This window comes from Miniopterus schreibersii, assembly GCF_964146895.1.
Source record: "Miniopterus schreibersii genome assembly, chromosome: X".
NCBI classification, from domain to species: Eukaryota; Metazoa; Chordata; class Mammalia; order Chiroptera; family Miniopteridae; genus Miniopterus; species Miniopterus schreibersii.
This window is the reverse complement of record NC_138104.1, coordinates 68,697,378-68,719,479: the sequence shown is the minus strand read 5'-3', so window position 1 is coordinate 68,719,479 and position 22,102 is coordinate 68,697,378. Positions and strand designations below refer to the sequence as shown.

The following is a 22,102-nucleotide window of genomic DNA, read 5'->3' as shown; positions in this document are numbered from 1 at the left end:
ACGACGAGGCAATTTAATAGGGCTGATTTGACCCCAGCCCGCGACCCGTCTGGACCAGGAGGCGGTGCGGTGCCGTAAACAGGGGTCCAGGGGGCGTGGCCACGCCGCCGGCGGATGTGGAGCCCTTCGCTGGGGTGCAGGGCTGCCCGGGTCAGAGGAGAAAGCTGGGTTGTAGGGACGGGGCCGAGTCTGCGATGGATAAGTGAGGGAACACCGCAGAGCTGCACGCGGACCTACTAGGCTTTGGGTACCTCGCACGGCGGCGGCGGGGACAGCAGGCTGCCTGCGGCACTAAAGCCCGCGCAGGTGCTCAAGGGCGGGGCGGGCCAAGAGGAGGGACCTCGCGCTGGGGGCGGGGGGAGGGGAGGGGAGAGAAGGGCAGCTTGGGATGCGCGCGCACTTGCCTGCGCCCCGCCCCCGCGAGGGAGAGGTCCGTGGAGGCCCCGCCCGCGCGCCTCTCCTGAGGCGGTCAGCTCAGATCGGGTGCCCGCCCCCGCTGCTTAAATGGACCGGCGGGTCTCAGCCCCCGGAAACGGCCGGAAACTTCTGGGCTGCCAGCACGACGGGCGGCAGCAGCGAAGTGCAGGTAACAAGGTGGGTGGGTGGATGTCACGCCCGCGGAGGGGCATGCTGCACCGCGAGACCCTTCGATGTGCCAAGTTTGGGAGCTGGGCAAAATCAAAGGGTCTTACCCCTGAGGAGACTGAGACCCTGAAAGGGGCAGGGACTTGCCCGAGTCTCCCAGCTTGGCAGGAGGCGGGCTGGAGCTGCAGGGTCTAACATGCTGCAGCTCATTGTGGAGTTTCCACCTGATTTCCTGAGTGAGATGAACCTAGGCAAGTCGTACGATGCTCCAGCAGGGTTTTACTCAGTACCCCAGAATTGAGGCTCCAGTTGGAATCCACTAGTGTTTTGTGTAATTTTATAATGTACCTGTGAAATAAGGCTGCCTGGGAAGTATGGCCAGAGACCAGAGCCACAAATTTCTAACACCCCCCACCCCCTCCCCTGTTTCTAAGTCCCCCCCCCAGCCATCCTGCCCTCGCCACTCACAGCAAGTGATTTCAATAATCAGACCTCAGCTGGGTGAGAGCCCAAAAGACCCCTCAAGAAAGCTGCCAACTTCTCAATGCTCTTCTGTTCTCCTGCCTTGTCAACAAGTCTTTCTTTTACCAGAGAGCATCATGGCAGAGCAGGTGGCCCTGAGCCGGACCCAGGTGTGTGGGATCCTGCGGGAAGAGCTGTACCAGGGTGATGCCTTCCATCAGTCTGAAACACATATCTTCATCATCATGGGTGCATCGGTGAGTCTCCCCCAGGCCCTGCATCTTAAAATCCAAAGTTAAGAGTGCAACATTGCTTAAGATCCTTTTCTGCTAGGTGCCTGAGCTTTCCCAGCTGACTGTTGTGGAGCCACCTGTGCTCGGCTTAGTTGGGCTCTTCCTCCTGCTCCTGCCTGTGTGCCACTATGACCCCAACCCCACCTGGTGTACAATCACTTCGAGGCATTTCTAAAATCTATGCACAGCCATTGACTGTAAACCCATTTCTGTCTAATTAGCCTTCCTTCTCCCTGGGGAAAACTGAGATGCAGACAGTGGAGGCTATTCGTTCTGTATCTATCTTTTTCAAACCTGTTTGTGACTTGACAAATGTCACAGTCAATTAGCTCCAGAGGCAGAATCTGAGGCCTAATCTCTACCTTGTCTCTCTCTCTCTCCCTGGGGACAAATGCTCAACCTTTCTTTGAACGTTATCTCTTTGCCCAAACTTCCAAGGCCTGCTGAGGAGCCCCATTGCCTAGCCAGTGGCACTGTTGTTTTGCTCTGATAGGAAAGGCCATGACTCCCACACTAACTTCCCCTCCCGGTGTGAAGTGTAGAAAGGAGATTTGCTGGGTGGCAAGATGTGTACAGGGGCTGATGAGCTGAGCTGTCAGAGCTTGATCTAGAAGTAAAAGTGGCCTCCTCTTCATTTTTAACTCTGGTAGTGACCAAGAATCTGCTTAAGCATTGCATGACCGTTTTTGCCCATAACTTATTATATAATCTTGAGCAAGAATTCTACCAAAACTAGTCAGCTCTTGACAGGGTAGGCATTATCTCTCTGCACCTTCCACGTCATGGCCCCCTCAGCTCTGGAGGACCTTGGTTTTTTTGTTTATGTATCATAACATGCTGCTGCTCTTTACAGAGCCTACTCTCTGCCAACTTTGAGATTCTGAGCAGAACTTGGAAAAGTAGAGCCAGAATGCAGGCCAGGAGGCAGAGCTGGGCAGGAGGGCTCTGCTGATGGGAGAAGGGAGGTACACCCTAAGCACTGTCTTCTGACTCCCCATAAGCCCAAATATGAGGAATGCACAGGAGGAGCACACAGGGGAAGGCTTGGCCTGCACCCTGGCCCCAGTCTGATCCCCTTAGAGGAGCTATACTTGTGTTGGCCACCAACCTTAACACCTAGGACTCTGACCATTATGCCCTTTGTCCAGGAAATAATTTGGAAGAAAAAGTAACTCAGGATTATTTCTCCTCCTTTTCCTCATCCCCATACCAGCCAGTCACAGGATGCTGCAACAAGGCATCCCAAACCACAAAAAATGGCTTACGATTCCATGCCCTCAAGTCTTAGATGCTTCATTGAGAGCACCCAGGCTTGCTGTGTGACCTGGGGCAAGTGTCTTCCCTTCTCTGAACCTGTGTTTCCACATAGCAAATGAAGCAAGTGCCAGGGGTCCTCAGGCTCTGCCAAGCTGATTCTGTGACTCCTCACTGCCTTTACCTGTGGCCAGCTTGGGGTTGGGCAACTTTGTTTCTTTGCAATCAGTAGGGTTCCCCTTTGCTCTCCTCTATTCTGGGAGTGACAACCAGAGGCTTCCAGAGCATAAATGGGAAGTACCACTCCAGCAGGGTGGACTAGGGGAGCACAGGGTATCCACCAAAGAAGAGCCTTCTTGTTTCTCCATCTCCTGTTCAAGGGGGCTGAAACAGGGTGGGCTGGCCTCCCATGTTCAGACAGCACCTAGAACAGCTCCCAGAATCAGGCCTCCCATGCTTGCTCCTTCCGTGTAGGAGATAGCCAGGGTAGTACTGTGGGAAATTAGTGAGTTTTGTGTTCATTCATCCAACAAATGGTGATCAAGTGCTTCCTCTGCAGCACAAAGACACAGGCCCCACCCTCTTCCTGGGACTGGTGTGCTGGGGGACCAGTACCCATGGTGAATTAGAACCCAATAAGAATTCAGAGTGGCGCATGTGATAGAAGACACAAACAGGCCCTTGTGTCCCCAGCCCCATCCCTCAAGAGATCTCATAAGGAGAGCCTGCAGAACCAGGACTGGGGGAGCACTCCTTGCAAAGGGAAGAACAAACACAGAGCCTCTAGTGTCTGGTGAACCCCCTGGGGCAGCCTGGGCCCATGTGGCCACCCTCTGCCCCTTCCTCCTCCCTCACCCGCTTACCCAACCCTCAGCTGCACACCCAACTTCCTTCCTGGGAGCATCGTGATGCTGGCTCACGGAGTTACCCAATGGGCTGGGAGCTGCTCTGTTTCCCCTGCTATGTAGCCACTTCCCCCTTCTCAGGATTCTTACCCCCAAGCAGGAAGAGAGTGAAGGTTCTTACTGTCCCAGTCCAGAAAGCTTTGAAATAAAAGAAACCAGTTTCTCCTTACAGACCAGAATGAGGGGAAGAATCTTGGGCCTGGCAGAGCACTTTCTCCCCTATCTGATAGGGCCTTGGTCAGGCTGGAGTGACTCTTCCCTCCAGGGGATGTAGAGAGGAATGAGGGTAAGAGAAAGAGGTAGGACTGGGAATCCACTTAGGCAGGATTGGCTTACTGCATCATTCTCAGTGAGCCCCTCATCTCTCTGGGCCTCAGTCCCCCCACCTGGACCACAAGGGCCATGAGCTCAGTGGGTGCTCAGAGCCCATCCCAGTGACGGGCCTATACAAGGGATGACCTGGCAACCCCGGCCCCTCCTTTTCCTCGGAATGCTTCTGGACTGCCTTCCCCTTGGGCCGATAAGATTCTTGCTGTGTCATGATGATATTGGCACTCCCCCAAAGTCCTGGTGATTCACGAGCCCTAGGGTGGAGTAGGGAGGCCCCTTGTTAGCTTTGCAGCCAAGCCTACCTCAGCAGCTCTAGTTTTCTCACCCCAGTGGCGAGGTCCTTGACCTGAGTGACCCTAGGGGGACAGGATGGCCCGCTCTTCAGGGCCTTGAGCTGGCAACCAACCCCTAGAGTTCTCTGTCACACCTTTTGTCATAAAACCCTCATAGACATCAGCAGTGGTTTGGGCTTATAAGACAGATACTGAAGACAAACCTGGGCGGCAACAGGCAGGTAGTGGCCCCGGTTCCTTTGCCCCAGCCAGGCCAGATACTGGTGGCTGGATATCCCAATCAGGTTCTGCTTCTCCAGATAAGTCACCATGTTCCCAGGCAGCTCCTTCCCTACTGTGGTCCTCAAGCAAAATGAAGAGTGTAGGAAAGATTGCTGCATCTCACCAAGAGCCCCTGTAATTGCTCCACACCCCACACACAGCATGCTTAGATTTGATCAATGTCTTTCCACATTGCTTCTTGCAAAGGAGTTCAGCTCAGGCCAGCAGGGAGGGCAGGCCTCCCCAGTCCAAAGAGAGCAGCTGCCAGGCCCCACACCCACCACTGCCCTGGGTCCTACATCACCTCTTCCTTGGATGACTTGGAGCCCAGCACACCTCTGGTTGCAGGGGCCGAGCAGAACAAGACAAGCAGGTTCTATCGCTAATTAATCCCAAAGGGACCGGCAAGAACAAACAGTTTGGGGTGCGAGGCACTGTGACTCAGCAAACAGGAAACTAGTCCCCTGCCACCAATCCATTGCCTGTAGACTGTCCCAATTCCTCACAGCCTGCTGGAATTTGATGGTAAGCAAACAGTTCCTGCCATGAGGAGCTTGCAGGCTGAGTTTCTGATTGTTTCTCCTGGGGGCTAGTCTCCAGCAAGCCCTCTCTGGAACCAGCAGGGCCAGCATTGAGCCAAGGTGACATAAGCAGAGTCCCCATCTGGCCCCACTGATGGGAGAAGCCAGAGGCAGACACTGACGATTCATTATGAGTAGTGCCGCTGTGGGGGCTAGTGGGCGCTGACATGGAGGGGAAGCTCAAAGCCCAGACTGGGGCTCAGAGTTGGACCTTGAAGGACCAGTGAGGGCAGCCATCTGGTGCAGCTATGGCAGTGCTTCATGTGCAAGGTGGCAGTTACAATAGAGACCCCCTTCCAGAGCATTTAAGAGATCAGTGTGAGCAGTTGGCAGGCTTATACAGATGCACTGACACAGCATACCGTTTTGGGAACTGCCCATTTTGGAAATTTGGGGTCCCAGTGGAGCCTGAAAATGGCCAGTAGACACCTGCTTGTGTGAGCTTAGTGCTCAGCGTACTCTGGGCTGGAAGACACTTGGAGTTGTCCACATGCAGGTCCCCACCTTAAGCCCTGGGTAGAGGTCAGGTCACCCAAGGACATTGGAGACGAAGCAGAGAACAGGAAAAACATGAACATTCAAGGCACCAGGCACCCATGAGCTCTCTCAGAGCCTATAGTCTCAGAAATGGCCTTCCCCCACCACCACCCATAGTAGGGGTTTCCCACCCAGGAGCACCCCCCGGGCCCCCAGTGCCTTCCTAACTGCCTGTCTACAGAGGGATTTTAACCAGGTCAGAATTGTTTTGGCTCCAACAGCACAGGCTCCTTTTTTCTGCCTGGGGCGAATTCAGATCCATCCTAGCCTAGCATGTTCTAACCCCCCCCCCCCCCCCCCCCCCCCCCCGCACACACACCCCACCCCACCCTATTGTTTGGCCACGCTCAGTGGAGCATGGGTCGTGCCCAGGCCTGTCCTGTGCCTCAATTACAGGGCAAGCAGATGAAAGGGCTCTCTGCTCTGTTCTCCAGTGGCCAGTGACGATCCTCGCCTCTTCCTCTTCCAGCTGGAGGGAAGAATTCAGTTGTCAGCTTACAAGATTAAAGCACGTTAGAATGGCTACAGCGACTAAACTAGAGCTTGGGGAGAAGGAACTTTATGATTCTTTCTAATAAGTCTCCTGTCAAATTTGTGGGATTCACCATATTGTTGCTCACAGTTGCCGTGTGTTACACCCTTGCTTTTATTTTGGAAGTTGACCGAATAGCTCTATGAACGGCCATTGTCCATTGCCCAGCTCCCACAATGTTCTGCCATCTTGCTTTACCCACTCTCTGCCCTCTGCTAAATTCTTGTGTTTTTTTTCAGTCTTGTTCTTTTTTTAGGCAAAATCTGTGCATATTGAAATACACAAATCTTAACTGTACAATTGGCTACAAATCTTTATGACAATATAGGACGTGTCCATCTATCCAGAAAATTCTTGGATGGCCTTCCCAGTCATTCCACCCCGTGCTCCAGACAACCACTGATGTAATTTCTATCACAGTAGACTAGTTTTTACCTATTCTAGAGGTTCATTTAAGTGAACTCATAGAGTAATTTGGCTCAGCATAATATTCTTGAGATTTGCCTGTGTTGGGTGGGTGGATCACTAGCTCATTGCTTATTGTCGTTGAGTAGTATCCCATTGAATGAATATACAGCTTGCCCATCCACCTGTTGATCGATTTGACCATTTGGGTTGTTTCCAGCTTGTGGATATTATAAATTAAGGCTGCTGTGAACATGCATGTACGAGCATTTGCTCCACATCCTGTCCATCACTTGGTGGTGTCAATCTTTTGGATTACAGCCAATTCTAATGGGTGTGAAGTGGTATGTCATTGTGGTTAATTTGCATTTTTCTGACAACTGATGACCTTGAACACTTTCTCACATTTTTATTAGCCATTCATTTCCTTGTAAAGTATCTGATCAAGTCTTTTACCCATTTTTAACTGGGTGGTTTTCTTATTTTATTGCAGGAGTGGCTTATACATTCTGGATATAAATAAATTGGGTGAATATTTTCTCCCAGCCTATGGCTTATCTATTCTTCTTAATAGTGTCTTATGGACAGGAGTTTTTAATTTTGATGAAGCCTTAATTTATCAGCTTTTTACTGGTTATTGTCTTCTTTTTCCTATCTAAGAAATCTTTGCTTGCTCTCGTCTATTGATTTATTTAATCTAGCAACCTTGCTAAACTATCATTAACTATAATAATTGATCTGTAGCTTGGTTTGAGGTGGTTTTGTTTTAATAGACAGACTGTAACATCCATTTTTCGTTTTCTTTCTCATCCTTACACCATTCTCATTCTTGCACCTTGCTGAGCTGGCTAGGGCCTCTAGCTGGTCATTGACAAAAGAGCCAACAGAGGCACTCTTCTTGCTCTTGGTTGTTTAAAGGGGATTATCTCAGCGTTTTCCCATTATGTATGTTTGTGAGGTTTTATAGGTGCCCTTTATCAAGTTAAGTAAGGAAGTTCCCTTTTGTTCCTAATTTGATAAGAGTTCTTATCATGGTAGATGTTGAATTCTCTAGAACACTTTATCTACATCTGGTGAGGTTAGCAAGGTTCCTTATATCTTTTTCCTTCAATCTGTTAATGAGGTGAATTTCAGTGATTTTTGCTTTTTAGTACCAAGGTAACCTTTTGTTTCTAGGATGCCCCCCAACTTGGTTCTAACACATTACATTTTCAACATTGCAGGATTGGGTTTGCTGATGGATTTTTTTGCATGACTTTACATCTGTATCTGTGGATGTGAATGAGATGGTCTGAGGGGTTCCCATGTGCCTTCAGCATAGATCTCATCACCAAGCATCTGGAGGCCCCATAAAGTGGCTCAAGGAGTGCTCCCCATTCTTTTTGCCTCAGGCTGGAGCTCTCTCTTCTAGGCATTGTGGTAGAACCCACTGGCAAAGATTCCTGTGCCAGGGTCAGAGCTGTTATTGTATTGTGGGAAGGTTTAGTGACCACAATCCTATTTCCTTAATGACCATTGCCCACTCAGGTCCCTCATTCCATTTTGGTAGGTTGGATTTTTCTAGAAATTTGTCCATTTCATCTAAGTTGTCAGACGTGGAATAAAGGTGTTCATAAAACCCTCTTCTGCCCGGCTGGGCGTGGCTCAGCGGTTGAGCGTCGACCTAGGATCCAGGCGATCAGGGTTCGATTCCTGGTCAGGGCACATGCCCGGGTTGTGGGCTCGATCAATGATTCTCTCATCATTGATGTTTCTTCCCCTCTCTCTCCCTCTCCTTTCCTCTCTCTGAAATCAATAAAGGTATATATTTTTTTAAATAATAATAATGAAACCCTCTTCTGTGTTGCCTGACTGTAATTTTGTCCCATTTCACTCCTAATTCTTGGCACCTTTTAAAAAGCAATCTTACCCAGCCGGGCGTGGCTCAGCGGTTGAGCGTCAACCTAGGATCTACGAGATCGAGGTTCAGTTCCTGGTCAGGGCACATGCCCGGGTTGCGGGCTCAACCCTCAATGACTGTCTCATCATTGGTGTTTCTATCTCTCTCTCCCTCTCCTTTCCTCTCTCTGAAATCAATAAAAAGATATAGATATAAAACAATGCCTTTAAAAATAATAAATAAATAGCAATCTTGCCTTAGCCGGTTTGGCTCAGTGGTTAGAGCGTCAGCCCTCAGACTGAAGGGTCCCTGGTTCGATTCCAGCCAAGGGCATGTACCTGAGTTGCAGGCTTGATCCCCAGCCCTGGTCAGGGCTCGTGCGGGAGGCAACCAATAGATGTGTCTCTCTCACATTGATGTTTCCCTCCCTCTCACTCTCCTTTCAATCCTCTCTGAAAAGCAATGGAAAAAATATCCTTGGGTCAGGATTTAAAAAAATAAATAAAAATTAAAAGATTTAATAAATAAAAAGCAATCTTGCCAGAGAGTTGTCTGTTTCTTATTAGTCCTTTTCGACCACCAGGTTTTGGCTTTGTTCGTCTTTTGTTTTCCATTTTATTAATTTTTCAGTATTTCCAGCTTTGTTAAAAATTCTACTGTCCTTGCCCTGGCTGATGTGGCTCAGTTGGTTGGAGAGTTGTCTTGTGTACCAAAAGGTCGTGGGTTCAATTCCCAATCAGGGTACATGACTAGGTTGCAAGTTTGATCCCTGGTTGGGGCATGTGTGGGAGACAGTCAATTGATGTTTCTCACATCAATGTGTTTCCCTCTCCTCCTCCCCCCCTTCTCCCCCTCCCCCTCCCTCCCTCTCTTCCTCCCTTCCCCTCTCTCTAAAAACCAGTGAAAATGTCCTCAGGTGAGGATTTTTTTTTTTTTTTTAACTCTACTGTCCTTTATCTGATTTTTTAAATTGAATGCTTACCTGATTAGTTTCGAGTCATTCTTTTTTTTGCCAACATAAGCGCTTAAGGCCACATCTCACAAGTTGGTTTTTTTTAAATATGCTTTTATTGATTTCAGAGAGAGGAAGGGAGAGGGACAGATAGAAACATCAATGATGAGAGAGAATCATTGATCAGCTGCCTCCTGCACTCCCCCCACTGGGGATCCAGCCTGCATGTGCCCTGACCAGGAATGGAACTGTGACCTCCTAGTTCATACGTCGACGCCCAACCACTGAGCCATGCCAGCCAGGCTATATCTCACTAGTTTTGATTTATGCTGCTTCCATTGCCATTTGGTTCTAGTGAATGGAGTTTTTAGGTTTCCTTCTTCAGCCTGTGAGCTGTTTAAAAGTGGACTTTTTGGTTTGGGTTTGATTCCACTTGCTTGCACTGAGACCAGAGATCATAGTCTCTGTGATTGCAGGGTGGCCAGGTTGGTCGTGGTGCCTCCTGGCCAGCACAAGGTCCGTCCACCTCAAGGTAGCTCCTGCAATATGTGGGCACTGTTAGTTCAGGATCAGAGTAAAGGGCTAGCACAGACTCTAATTCACGCTCCTCCGACAGGAGCAAGACAGGTATACTTGTGGTTGAGTGGTGACCGTGAGCGAGTACCCAGGTCTCCAAGTGGCGATACAATCTAGGTCATGTCCCTAGCTTCTCTTAACCATGTCTGTTCCCTCTGCCACAGGGTGACCTGGCCAAGAAGAAGATCTACCCCACCATCTGGTAAGCAGCCCCCTCCACTATCCCACTGTCCCACACCCTCCTCACCTTCCCTGCCCTCCCCGCCCTTACCACAGCCATGCTCTGCCCTCAGGTGGCTGTTCCGGGATGGCCTTCTGCCCGAAAACACTTTCATTGTGGGCTATGCCCGTTCCCGCCTCACGGTGGCCGACATCCGCAAGCAGAGCGAGCCTTTCTTCAAAGTGAGTAGCTTCCTTGGCCTCTGAAGGGGGCATCCCCCTATCCCATTCCAGGTTGCCCTTCCCTCCTACTCACACTCTCTGCTTCTCCTCCCCCAGGTCTGGCCCTTCTCTTCCTGTCCTGGCAGATGGTCAGGGCTATGTTAAGGCAGTCGCCTGGGGCAACTCATGCCCAAGCACTTCTTATCCTTGCCCTCCCCATAACCACCCACATCACTCTGCCAAACTGGCACAGAAAACTCTGCTTACCTGCTCCTGCTACTTCCTTTTTTTCCTAAAAACTCCTCTCTCTCTTTTTTTTTTTTAAATCCTCACCCAAGGATATTTTTTTCCATTGCTTTTCAGAGAGAATGAAAGGGAGGGAGAGAAACACTAATGTGAGAGAGACACATCAATTGGTTGCCTCCTGCACGCACCCCGACCAGGGCCGGGGATCAAGCCTGCAACCGAGGTATGTGTCCTTGGCTGGAATCAAACCTGGGGCCCTTCAGTCTGAGGGCTGATGCTGTAACCTCTGAACCAAACAGGCTAAGGCTCTTCTTTTTTTTTAAACATGTCTTTATTGATTTCAGGGAGAGGGGAGGAGAGAGAGAAACATCCGTGATGAAAGAGTCATTGATCGGCTGCCTCCTGCACACCCCTTACTGGGGATCGAGCTTGCAACCCAGGCTTGTGCCCTGACCGGGAATTGAACCCCGATCTCCTGGATCATAGGTTGATGCTCAACCTCTGAGCCACGCCGGCCCGGCTAGGGCTCTTTTTTTAAAAAATATATGTTTTTATTGATTTCAGAGAGAGGAAGGGAAAGGGGGAGAGAGAGAAACATCAGTGATAAAAGAGTCATTGATCGGCTGCCTCCTGCACGCCCCTTACTGGGGATGGAGCCTGAGATCCGGGCATGTGCCCTGACCAGAAATTGAACCATGACCTCCTGGTTCGTAGGTCGACACTCAACCACTAAGCAACACCAGCCAAGCTACTGCCACTTCCTTGATAACAGGAGGAGTGCAGAGTGGGGTGCAGGAACCCTATGAGCCTGAGACCCCTGTTTCCCAGCTCCCTCCCCCTCATGCGGACTCACTGTGCCCCAGGGCTGGGAGATGAAAAAGTCTCTAGACCAGGGAAATCCTACAGATTTGGGTTTCCCCAACACACTGTAGTTTGGCGTAATGACTTCAGAGAAAGAGAGAGAGATCTTTCTCCCGTGTGTTTCTCCCAGATCAAACTTTTCTCTAAATCTGACTTCTGTCTTAGGGCACGAGGTCCCCAAGGGTGACTGTGCCCATCCTGGACCTGGCCTGAGACTGCTAGGCCTCACCTCCTGCAGTGATACATGCTGCCTTGTCCTCCCCCTTGGGTGTGCAAAGCTGATGAAATGGGGGTGAACCCAGTGTGGGGCTAGGCTGGCTGGCTTCCAAAGGAGCCTGCCCTGGCTGCGAGATGAGCAAGGAAGGGCTGACATCCCTGTGTACGTATTTCCCAGGCCACCCCAGAGGAGAAGCCCAAGCTGGAAGAGTTCTTTGCCCGCAACTCCTATGTGGCTGGCCAGTACGATCACACAGCCTCCTTTGAGCACCTCAATAACCACATGAACGCCCTCTGCCAGGGGTCACAGGCCAACCGCCTATTCTACCTGGCTTTGCCCCCTACTGTCTATGAGGCTGTCACCAAGAACATCCGAGAGACCTGCATGAGCGAGACGTAAGGCTTGTCTTTTGCCCTTACTTCCTGTCTCCTTGATGTGCCCTACCTTGGTCTGGCCTTCCGTGGCAGCTGTCTAGGGAGTCTAAAAAAGAAGGATGCCCGTTTGTTCTCTACATGAGTTAGCTCCATGAAGAATGGAATAGGCTGTAAATATAGTAGCTTTCTGACATCCTTACTGAAAATGCTACCACACCTATTTACATTCCAAATCCTAGTGTAGACCCTCATGATTTATCTCACTAGAAATCCAACTATTCCTGGAAGCAGTTCCCAATAGCACTACAAGGTGGCAGTGTGGCTCCATCAAACTACCAGCTGCTGCTGCTTTGAGTTTTTGGCATTTCACAAGGTGGTGGTGGTGCTCCACAAGTATTCCTCTTCCTGGGCTTGGTCACTCGGTAGTTTTCCCAAAGCCACAGCCTTCTCTCTCACTTTGTCTTGGCTTTGAATGCAGAATGCTATGTTAACTCTCAGTGGGGACTAACAAAGAAAGGGACTTTTTCCCATTTTAAAACCCACAGAGATAACTGTGTCCTTGATGTCCCCTCCTCCTGCTCCCCCCCTAGTTCCCAGGCCACTCCTGTCCCTACTCCCTGAGGAGAGGTTACTGGGGAGGTGGAGGTTCTGGCCCCAGCTTCCCAGGGAGGGTGTAGGAGTTACACATCTCTGGGCTCCTGCAGAGGCTGGAACCGCGTCATTGTGGAGAAGCCCTTCGGGAAGGACCTGCAGAGCTCCAACCAGCTGTCCAACCACATCTCCTCCCTGTTCTGCGAGGACCAGATCTACCGCATCGACCACTACCTGGGCAAGGAGATGGTCCAGAACCTCATGGTGCTGAGGTATAGCCAGGGCTGGGTCTGGCGAATGGGGCGGAGGGGACCAGCTCAGGGTTGGGCACTGGGGAGCTTAGCCTGCCCTGCTGCTGCCCCATCGGATGTAACACCAGCCTCTGTCCTGCACTTCCTGCAGGTTTGCCAACAGGATCTTTGGCCCCATCTGGAACCGGGACAATGTCGCCTGTGTCATCCTCACCTTCAAGGAGCCCTTTGGTACTGAGGGCCGTGGGGGCTACTTCGATGAATTTGGGATCATCCGGTGAGAGCCCATTTCCCCTTTCTAGAAGGCCTGTATGGGCATGGGGCACAATCCTGCCTCCCTGCAGGGTCACCTCTCACTATTCTAGGAGATTACTCCTTCCCCACCCCAAAGTTCAAATTCTGCAATGGGAGTGTCTGGTCAGTCAGTGGTAGCCATGAAAGGAGGGTCACTTCCTTGCCTTGAGGGAACCTGGCAGATGCTGAGGATTAGGAAGCAAGTCTCATAACTTGGTGCTCAAAAGCCCCACCTGAGCCCTGGTCAGTGTAGCTCGGTTGGAGTGTCATCCCATACACTGAAAGGTGGCGGGTTCAATTCCCAGTCACAGCATATATCCAGGATGCGGGTTATGATCCCCAGTCTGGGTGCATACGGGAGTCAACCAATTAATGTTTCTCTCACATCAATGTTTCTCCCTCTCCCCCTTCCTCTCCCCTTCTTCTCTCTCTAAAAAAAAAAAAAAAAATCAATAAAAACGTATCCTCTGGTGAGGATTTTTTTTTAAAAAAGTTACACTTGAAGCCCTAGCACCCAAAACCTGGCTGACAGGGAGGGGGCAAAAGGCAGGCTTACTCCTCATACCTTTCTTCCAATGGAAGCCCCTGACTGAGTTCCACCTGCTTCCCTGCCAGGGACGTGATGCAGAACCACCTGCTACAGATGCTGTGTCTGGTGGCCATGGAGAAGCCAGCCTCCACTGATTCGGACGATGTCCGCGATGAGAAGGTGGGTAGAAGTGCACCCTCCTGGTCCTTGCTGCCAGCCCCAGCAACCAGCCCTGAGGAAGGGGTGCCCTGGGCTGGGAATCAGAAGCCCAAGATGTCATGCTGCAGGAACTAGCAGTGACTGCTGTGTGACCAAGGGAAGACCCATTGCCCCTCTAAGCTGCAGCTTCTCCTTCCAGAAAAAATGAGGGTGTTTCTGGGGGCTTTTGGGTCATGTGGCTCCTCACACTCTGTCCCATGCATGGGCCACTCCATCTTTTTACCCGAGGGACCCCTCTCTCCTCACCTCTTCCCAGGTCAAGGTGTTGAAGTGTATCTCAGAGGCGCAGGTGAAAAACATGGTCTTGGGCCAGTATGTGGGGAATCCCAACGGAGAGGGTGAGGCCACCAAAGGGTACCTGGATGACCCCACAGTGCCCCGTGGATCCACCACTGCCACCTTTGCAGCTGTTGTCCTCTATGTGGAGAACGAGAGGTGGGATGGTAGGTGACACGTTCAAGCCTGGCAGGCAGGCTGGCAATCCCTCGTGGAGTTCTTCTCCCCGGGGTCTGACCCACTCAGGGGCAGCGGCTAGCCCACTTGGGATGCTGAAAGAGGGCCAGCAGGGTGGGATATAGCCACCTCACCACACACATGCATGCACACACCCTCTCTCCCCTGCACGCACCTGTCACACACACTCCCTCCCTCTCTCCCTCACACACTGCAAGTGGCCAGAGCTGCTGGCAGAGCCAGTCTTGAGGCCAGCTTTGTTCCTCATCCAGGGGTGCCCTTCATCCTGCGCTGTGGCAAAGCCCTGAACGAGCGTAAGGCCGAGGTGCGCTTGCAGTTCCGCGATGTGGCTGGAGACATCTTCCAGCAGCAGTGCAAGCGTAATGAGCTGGTGATCCGAGTACAGCCCAACGAGGCCGTGTACACCAAGATGATGACCAAGAAGCCTGGCATGTTCTTCAACCCCGAGGAGTCGGAACTGGACCTGACCTATGGCAACAGATACAAGGTGGGAACCCAGCCCTCGGGGGTGGGCCAGGGGGCTCCGAGTACGCCGGCAGCCTCAGCAACACCCTCTCTTGCAGAACGTGAAGCTCCCCGATGCATATGAGCGCCTCATCCTGGATGTCTTCTGTGGGAGCCAGATGCACTTCGTGCGCAGGTGAGGGGGGCCCTGTGCTTGTGTGCAGCAGGGGCTGGGCTCCAGGCAGTAGGGATGGCCTGCACCCTCCCTTTCTCCCTCCACATCCCCACACTCCCCCAAAAACATGGGTGTGTCCCCTCAGTGACGAGCTCCGGGAGGCCTGGCGGATCTTCACACCACTGCTGCACCAGATCGAGCGGGAGAAGCCCCAGCCCATCCCCTACGTTTATGGCAGGTGAGGGGATGGGCATGGCGGGAGGGATGGGAGGACACTGGAGCTTGGGGCTTCCTAAGGCCTCCCCTCTGCCTGTCTCTCTCTTAGCCGAGGTCCAGCAGAAGCAGATGAGCTGATGAAGAGAGTGGGCTTCCAATATGAGGGCACTTACAAGTGGGTGAACCCCCACAAGCTCTAAGCACCAGGCCCCTTCCCATCCCCTGTTTGTTTCTGCCCTTCCCACTGCCTGACCCCACTTCGGGAGGACTTCGGGACCATAGGCCTCAGCTTCACATTCCTGGCCCCGGGCCCAGCTACATTCCTCAACCACCAACCCTCAACATTTGCGCTGTGACCATCCCCAGCTGCCACTGGCCCCACCTGAGCCAGCTTCTGTCTATGGGACTGAGCCCCAGTGGAAGGAAGAAAAGTGGCCCTTCCTTTTGTCCCAGGCACCTCAGCCTAGGACAGCAGTTAGGGACAAGGGGGAGGATCAGTGGGTGGGCCTTACTGGGCCAGTGGCCGACCCACACCCCCACTGGCTATGGGCAAAGGGAGCCAGCATGTCCCACTCAGGGCACTGTACATTCCTGATCACCTGCTGGAGGGGACTTCCATGCTGCCCAGCAATCGCCCATGTTTTGGGCCCCCGGAATGTCCCTCTGCCCCGCCAGGCCAAGTCTACACTCCATGGCCCACCCCACCCACAGGTGCCCCCCTTGCTACTAGAAAAGCAGAAGCAGCAGGTGGGATGTCCCACCTCAGCCCCCTGCCATTAAATCCATAAACAGACCCACCTGTCCTCTGGTTGTTTCCTTCCTCCCACCTGTGGCCATGAAGGAGGTTACGTGCACATGGGGCCAGCCCACCTGGTGGAGTCCTCCTGGCCACACCCTCTCCCTGTCACCCACTTTCTACCACTGGCTAGGCTGGGAACCTGGACATCCTTCACCCCTGACCCTGTGTCCCATCATGACCCAGTCCTGCATCCTAGCACCTCCAGAGTCCCCCTCACCTCTGTACCTTCATCCTGTCTCACTCCATGGGATATAAGGATAGATCGAGTTCTTTTCACCTTCCACCAAAATGCTTCACTGCACATGCTGCCCACATAGACCTCCACCCTGACAGTGTTCCTGCCCCAGCCAGGTCACCTCAGGGAAGGTGGGGGCGATTTGCACACATCGCCAGCCCATAAAAGTGAGAAGTATTTAGGAAGGAAAGGCAACAGGATCTTGTGACTAACATCAGATGCCGAGAGGGAGTGGATAGTCCAGGCAGGCACCACAGCTTGGCCACTCTGAGGCAGACAGCTGTGGCCCTGAGGTCATGGAGTCTCTGCTTGTATTTGTTCCCCGGGGCCACCATAACAAAACAGCATGCATCATAGGCTTAAGACAACTTATTTATCTTGTCACAGTTCTGGAAGCCAGAAGTCTGAAATCGAGGAGTGAGCAGGGCTGCACTGCCTCCAAGGCTCTGCGGGAGGGTCCTCCTTGTTAGTTTCTGGTGGTGGCCGGCATTCCTTGGCTTGTAGACACATCATTGTCTGCCTCCGTCTTCAAAGAACACCCCCCCCCCACCCCGTGTATCTGTCTCCCTGGTTTTTTTTATAAGAACAATCATGTTGGATTAGGGGTCATCATATTCCAGTGTGACCTCAACCTAACTTACCTTGATTACCTCTACAGACACCCCCTTTTTATTTTATTTTATTTTTTTAATGTATCTTTTATTGATTTCAGAGAGAGGAAAGGAGAGGGAGAGAGAGAGAAACATCAATGATGAGAGAGTCATTGATCAGCTGCCTCCTGCACACCCCCAACTGGGGAACGAGCCCGCAACCGGGGCATGTGCCCTGACCGAGAATCAAACCCCAATCTCCTGGATCCTAGGTCCATGCTCAACTGCTGAGCCACGCCCAGCTGCTCCCCCCCCCTTTTTTTTTTCTTTTTAAATCCTCACCCGAGGACATTTTTTCCATTGCTTTTCAGAGTGGGGGGAGGGGACATCGATGTGAGAGAGACATCAATTGGTTGCTTCCCACATGGAGCCTGTAACCAAGGTACATGCCCTTGGCTGGAATTGAACCTGGGACCCCTCAGTCCTCGGGCCAATGCTCTAACCACTGAGAAAACCAGCTAGGGCAACACCCCATTTTTTAATAAGGCCACATTCCGAAGTTCCAGGTAGACACAGAGTTGGGGGGACACTGTTCAACCCAGTATACTCTCAACAAAGGTAGCACCCCTTGCACGTCTATCCCCCCTCTTCCCAGGCTCCTCTCAGCTGAGCACTGGGGAGATGTCAGGAACCAGCACTGTGGTCCCTGCATTCATGAGCCTGGGTTCTGTTGGATGAAAAAGAACAAATGATCAGATGTGGTGGGTGATAAGTTTTCTGGAGGGAACAAACCAGCAACCCAGGAAATGACCAGGGTTGGAAAGCTCCAGTCCCAGGGAGGTGAGGACACTCACTGGGGTCCTGCAGTTGACAGGGCTCAGTGTTACAGGATGGGGAAGGCCCTCAGGCTGTTAGCAAGAGCTTGGCCCCCACGGCTCCTCCCTCCAGCTTGGCCTATGTTCCCTCTGCCCCCTACCCCTGCTTGGGAAGGCAATTACGCAGGGCTTTTTCCCCAGCCATCCTTGGCCTGCCATTGAAAGCCAGCTGTTCTTACTCCTGCACTATCCCCCTGGGCTGGGATGGCAGCAATTGGGAGTCCAGTGCAGTTCAACAGGTGGAGCACCAGGTAAGAGGGATGAGCTGAGGCTCCCACCCAGGTCTCTGCAAAACCAATATATAGATGAAGAAATTCAGATTATGGGTTGGCCTGTTCCCATCCCATAAACTAGGATGGCACATCACACACACATTCACACTATATACACAACTATCCCTGGGCACTATTCCTCCTCTCCCCATCTCCTGTAACCAGGGCAGATGGCATCTCCAGGATATGGGAGGAGGGACATCAAGTTCACCTGAATTTTTTTCTTAATAGGAGAAAAGGGAGTTTTATGGGGCAGGGATAAGTCACAGGCTCCTAAGGTGACTTTTCAAAGCTGTGGATTTCATGGTCCCTTCTAGCCCAGGTCCATGCAGAGCACCTGAGAAGGCTCCATGTGGATAGGATTAGAGACCAGGCTTTGGCCAGAGGACCATGGGCTTTGTCCTGTGGCCTGGAGAAGGGGCAACGAGGCCAGCCTAGGGACTCAGGTTCCCTGTAGCCTGTGGGCTCCAGTGTGGCTACAGAGGGCCTTACCCTTGACTCTGAGGTGCAGCCACATGGCTGTGATGGGGGCAGAGGAGGCCCTTTTGCAAAGGCCCAGGGTGACAGCAGTGGACCCCCAGAATGATGCAAAGCCTGTCCCTGAAGACGCAGCCACACTTTCCCCATGCTTACCACCAGAGGGCGCTGTCCTGCCTGCTCCCCGAGTAGACCTCTAAATCCCCACCTACCCTCGCCTGCAGTCCTGAAACTTCAAATCCTCAAAATAGGGACCTGAAGAGGACATCAAACTCCTGGGGGAAGGCTGAGAGCAAATAAAGGCACGGGCCCTTCCTGACCCCAAGGGAGTCTTCATGCTCAGAGCCCTTCCACAGAGCCCACCAGAAGTTTACAGACTTTAGGGGATCAAGCGGAGCTGTGTGCTAGGGATAGTCCTCCCAGATCCCCAGGGGAAGGTGCTGGCATGGCATCACCGAGGGGGACACTCCCAGAAGTGTAGGATGATCCAAGTAGGGACAGCAGCAGGAGCCTGAAGTGGAGGAGGGACCCAGCTCCTCCCAGGCCCCCAGCACATGACGACTGTGTGTGAGCAGGGTGGAAAGACTGTGGGGACCTCCTGATCTGATCCTGCTCTGAATGTCTCCATTGTGACAAAAGCATGAGGGCCAGGTGAAGGCAACCAATTGACACCTCAGATCTGGGTGCTACACTGGGGCATAGATGTAAGGACCCTGGTGAGGATACTCAACTGTGACCTGACTTCTGGGTGCCTATGAAGGATAAATAGGTGAAAGCCCTGATGAGGGCAGTTGACGGTCATCTCAGCTCTAGGAGCCTGCAATCGGGAAGAGGCATGAGGTCCCAGGTAAAGACATTCAGCTGTTACCTGCAGTCTGGGTACCTACAATGAGACACAAGCATGAGGAATCAAGGGAAGACAGTCAACTTACCACCTCATCTCTGGGTGAATTCATTCTGACACAGACCTTAGGGCCTCACTGAATTGAGTCAAATGTCACCTCAGCTCTGGGGTCTTACAATGTGGAACAGATGACAGACCTGGTAATGAGAGATAGTTGTCACTCATATCTGTGTGCTTACACTGGGGCAGATACAACAGGTCTCAGGTGAGGAAAGATACCTGTCACCTCAGCTCTGGGTAGTGACTTTGGTGCTGAGATATAAGGGCTTTCAACTGGCACTGAATTCCTACACTGGGACAAAGCAGTAGGGCCATGTGAGGACAGCCAACAGTTCCTTCAGCTCTGGTGCCTACACTGGGGAAGAGGCATAACACTGGGTCCAGGTTTTGACATTGAACTAATATTTAACTTCTGGATGCCTAAACTAGGGTGAGGCTTATGGGCTCATGAGTGAAGAGTCACCTTTCACATCAGCTCTTTTTTTTAATTGACGAGAGAAACATCAATTTGTTGTTCCACCCATTTATGCATTCATTGGTTGCTTCTTGTATGTGGCCTGATGGGAGATTAAACCTGCAACCTTGACGCATCGGGACAATGCCAATTTAGCTACCCAGCCAGGGCTCACATCAGCTCTTGATGCCTAGCCTCTGGTAGAGGCATGAGGGACAGATGAGGGTATTCAACTATTACCTCAGATCTGGGTCCCTACTCTGAGGCCAAGCATGAGGATCCAAGACACAACAACACACAAGTAACCCTTCAGTGATGGGAGCTACCCTGGGGAAGACATAAGAGCACTCAAATGTCACCTCAGCTCTGTGTAGCTACACAAGTCAGAGACATTAGAGCCCAGGTGATAGCATCAACAGAAAGCCCAGATATTGATATTTACACCAAAAAGGAGAATGAGGGACTAGGTAGAGACATAAGGGCCCAACTGCAGACCATCAACTATCACTTCACACTGTGTGCCTGCACATGAGGTCCAGGTGAAGACAGTCAACTGAAAGCACAAATCTTGGTGCCTACATTGGAAAGGGGAATGAGGGACCACTGAGGTGATTCAACTGTCACTTCAGCTTTGGGTCATTAAACATAGGCAGAGACATGAAGGACTAGATGAGGACAGTCAACTGTCACTTCAGCTCTGGGTGCCTACTCTGGGATAGAGGCAGGAGGTACCTGCACTGGGGCAGAAGCACACAGGGCCACATGATTATCATCAACTGACAACTCAGTGGTCGGTGTCCACACTGAGAGAAGGGAAAGAGGGACCAGTTAATGGTATCAACTGCCACCTCAAGTCTGGGTGCCTATACTGGGACAAGAGGACCCAGGGTAAAACAGTCAGTTGGCACCTTAGCTATGGGAGCTACACTGGGACACAAGCAGGAGGGCCCAGAGGAAACATTCTCTGCCACTTCATCCTGGTTGCTTGTACTGGGGCAGGGACATGAGGGCCTGTAACATGAGGGTCTAATCCTTTCTATGTTCCCATCGAAAAACAGTCCCAGAGGAAATAAGGAACTTGCACAAGGCTGCCTACCTCTTGGGGCACAACAGACCTGGAATTGAATCCAAGGTTTCTGGCCCATCATTCATGTGGTGCACCTAGGGATGGTGGATGTGCCTCTGGACCCTCAACGTTTCCAAAATACTTGCTGTGAGTAAGATGTAAACACTGTCCTCTAAGAATGACCAGCCTGGCAGATGCCCCAAGCCTGGCTGTCAGCCCAGGAGTGTAAGAGAGAACTTCCTCTAATGGACATCACAACTACAGGCATTGCAGAAAAGACCATTGAGGAGGGCATGGTGCCCAAGGTTCAGCACCCACAAATATATGCAAGTTTGGCAAATGGCCACCATTATCCCTAATCCCAAATTCCATGACAAAATCCAAAATACCCCTGACTGCAGTAGCAGTGTCCTAAAACCGATTACCTTGATCTTGTTAAGGAGAATGAGAGAGTGTTGTGTATGCCAGTGTAGAAGCTACTGGATTCTAACCAGAGGTCTCTCACTGCCTAGCTGTATAAGATTTCTCTGTATTTTGGACTCTTTCCTTAGGAATGTTCCTGTAGTGAGGTCACTGGGTCAAAGGGCATGGATTTTCTATGGTTCCATGCCACCTAGCTGCTGCCCTCCAGAAGGATGTCCTGCTGACAGGGGTGGCCCCAGCTCTCCCAGTGCAGTAGTGATCAAGATGCACTGGGTGATGTCAAGGACACCCTCCTGAAAGCGGCCAGAAGAGCAGTCAGGAGTTTTCCCCTCCCATCAGTGGAGCGATATGGAAGACAGTGTGAATGCGCTTCCACCTAGAAATCAGACTGAGAGGGAAGGCATCGGAAGGCTGAGCCTCCTTGTCTCTGGCTCGTCCCATTCTGGTGTTTTCGCCTGTATACTCTTCTGTACCTCAGTGTTTCTAAAAGGCACATATATCAACTTTGAAAGGATTTCGAATTACGCCCCCAGATCCATTCGCCTCTTCCTAGGCTTCAGAAATCCGACCGCAGGGCACCAGCGTAGCCCCAGCACTCCAAGCCTGGGAAGCTGGAATTTCCCACCAAATGGGAGTCTGATGGAAGACTTTGGGGGCGGAGCACACGCGGGGACAGCGGCGGGGCTGGATAGAGCTCCTGCCGTATGGGGTACCCAGTGGCTCTTCTGGAGAGCGAATCAGAGGCGGGGCCCCTCTCAACCGGTGGCGGGAGCAAATGGCAGAGGCGGGCCTGCGGGCGGGGCTGCGCCGGGCTAGGGGCTGGGCCTCCGCTGCTTTCCACCCCCACCCCCCCACCTGGCGGCCTAGAGGCGAAGCCCTAGCCCAAAGTG

General features: G+C 52.0%; 1 protein-coding gene across 3 annotated transcripts; it reads left to right on the top strand.

The window, feature by feature from the left end:
* The first annotated feature begins 42 nt into the window (after nt 1–42).
* G6PD (glucose-6-phosphate dehydrogenase) lies at nt 43–15,910 on the top strand. 3 transcript variants are annotated; one of them, XM_081126742.1, is made up of 13 exons: nt 43–306; nt 1,177–1,304; nt 10,010–10,047; nt 10,139–10,247; nt 11,728–11,945; nt 12,629–12,787; nt 12,918–13,043; nt 13,676–13,769; nt 14,065–14,251; nt 14,534–14,769; nt 14,846–14,922; nt 15,047–15,139; nt 15,227–15,910. In XM_081126742.1, exons 2-13 carry the CDS (start codon nt 1,185–1,187, stop codon nt 15,315–15,317), a joined length of 1,548 nt encoding a protein of 515 aa, XP_080982868.1. In that variant the 5' UTR covers nt 43–306; nt 1,177–1,184; the 3' UTR covers nt 15,318–15,910. The 3 variants fall into 3 exon arrangements, with proteins under 3 accessions (XP_080982868.1, XP_080982867.1, XP_080982869.1); XM_081126741.1 differs by having other exon boundaries at nt 82–586; XM_081126743.1 differs by lacking the exon at nt 43–306 and adding an exon at nt 440–594.
* Nucleotides 15,911–22,102: the final 6,192 nt, after the last annotated feature.

What these genes read in the sequence shown, in the direction of transcription:
- G6PD (XM_081126741.1), top strand. Translation starts at nt 505, where the DNA reads ATGGACCGGCGGGTCTCAGCCCCCGGAAACGGCCGGAAACTTCTGGGC. An exon ending in GGAGAACGAGAGGTGGGATG is followed by an intron (nt 14,252 to 14,533) that starts GTAGGTGACACG and finishes TTCCTCATCCAG; the next exon opens with GGGTGCCCTTCATCCTGCGC. An exon ending in CCTATGGCAACAGATACAAG is followed by an intron (nt 14,770 to 14,845) that starts GTGGGAACCCAG and finishes CCTCTCTTGCAG; the next exon opens with AACGTGAAGCTCCCCGATGC.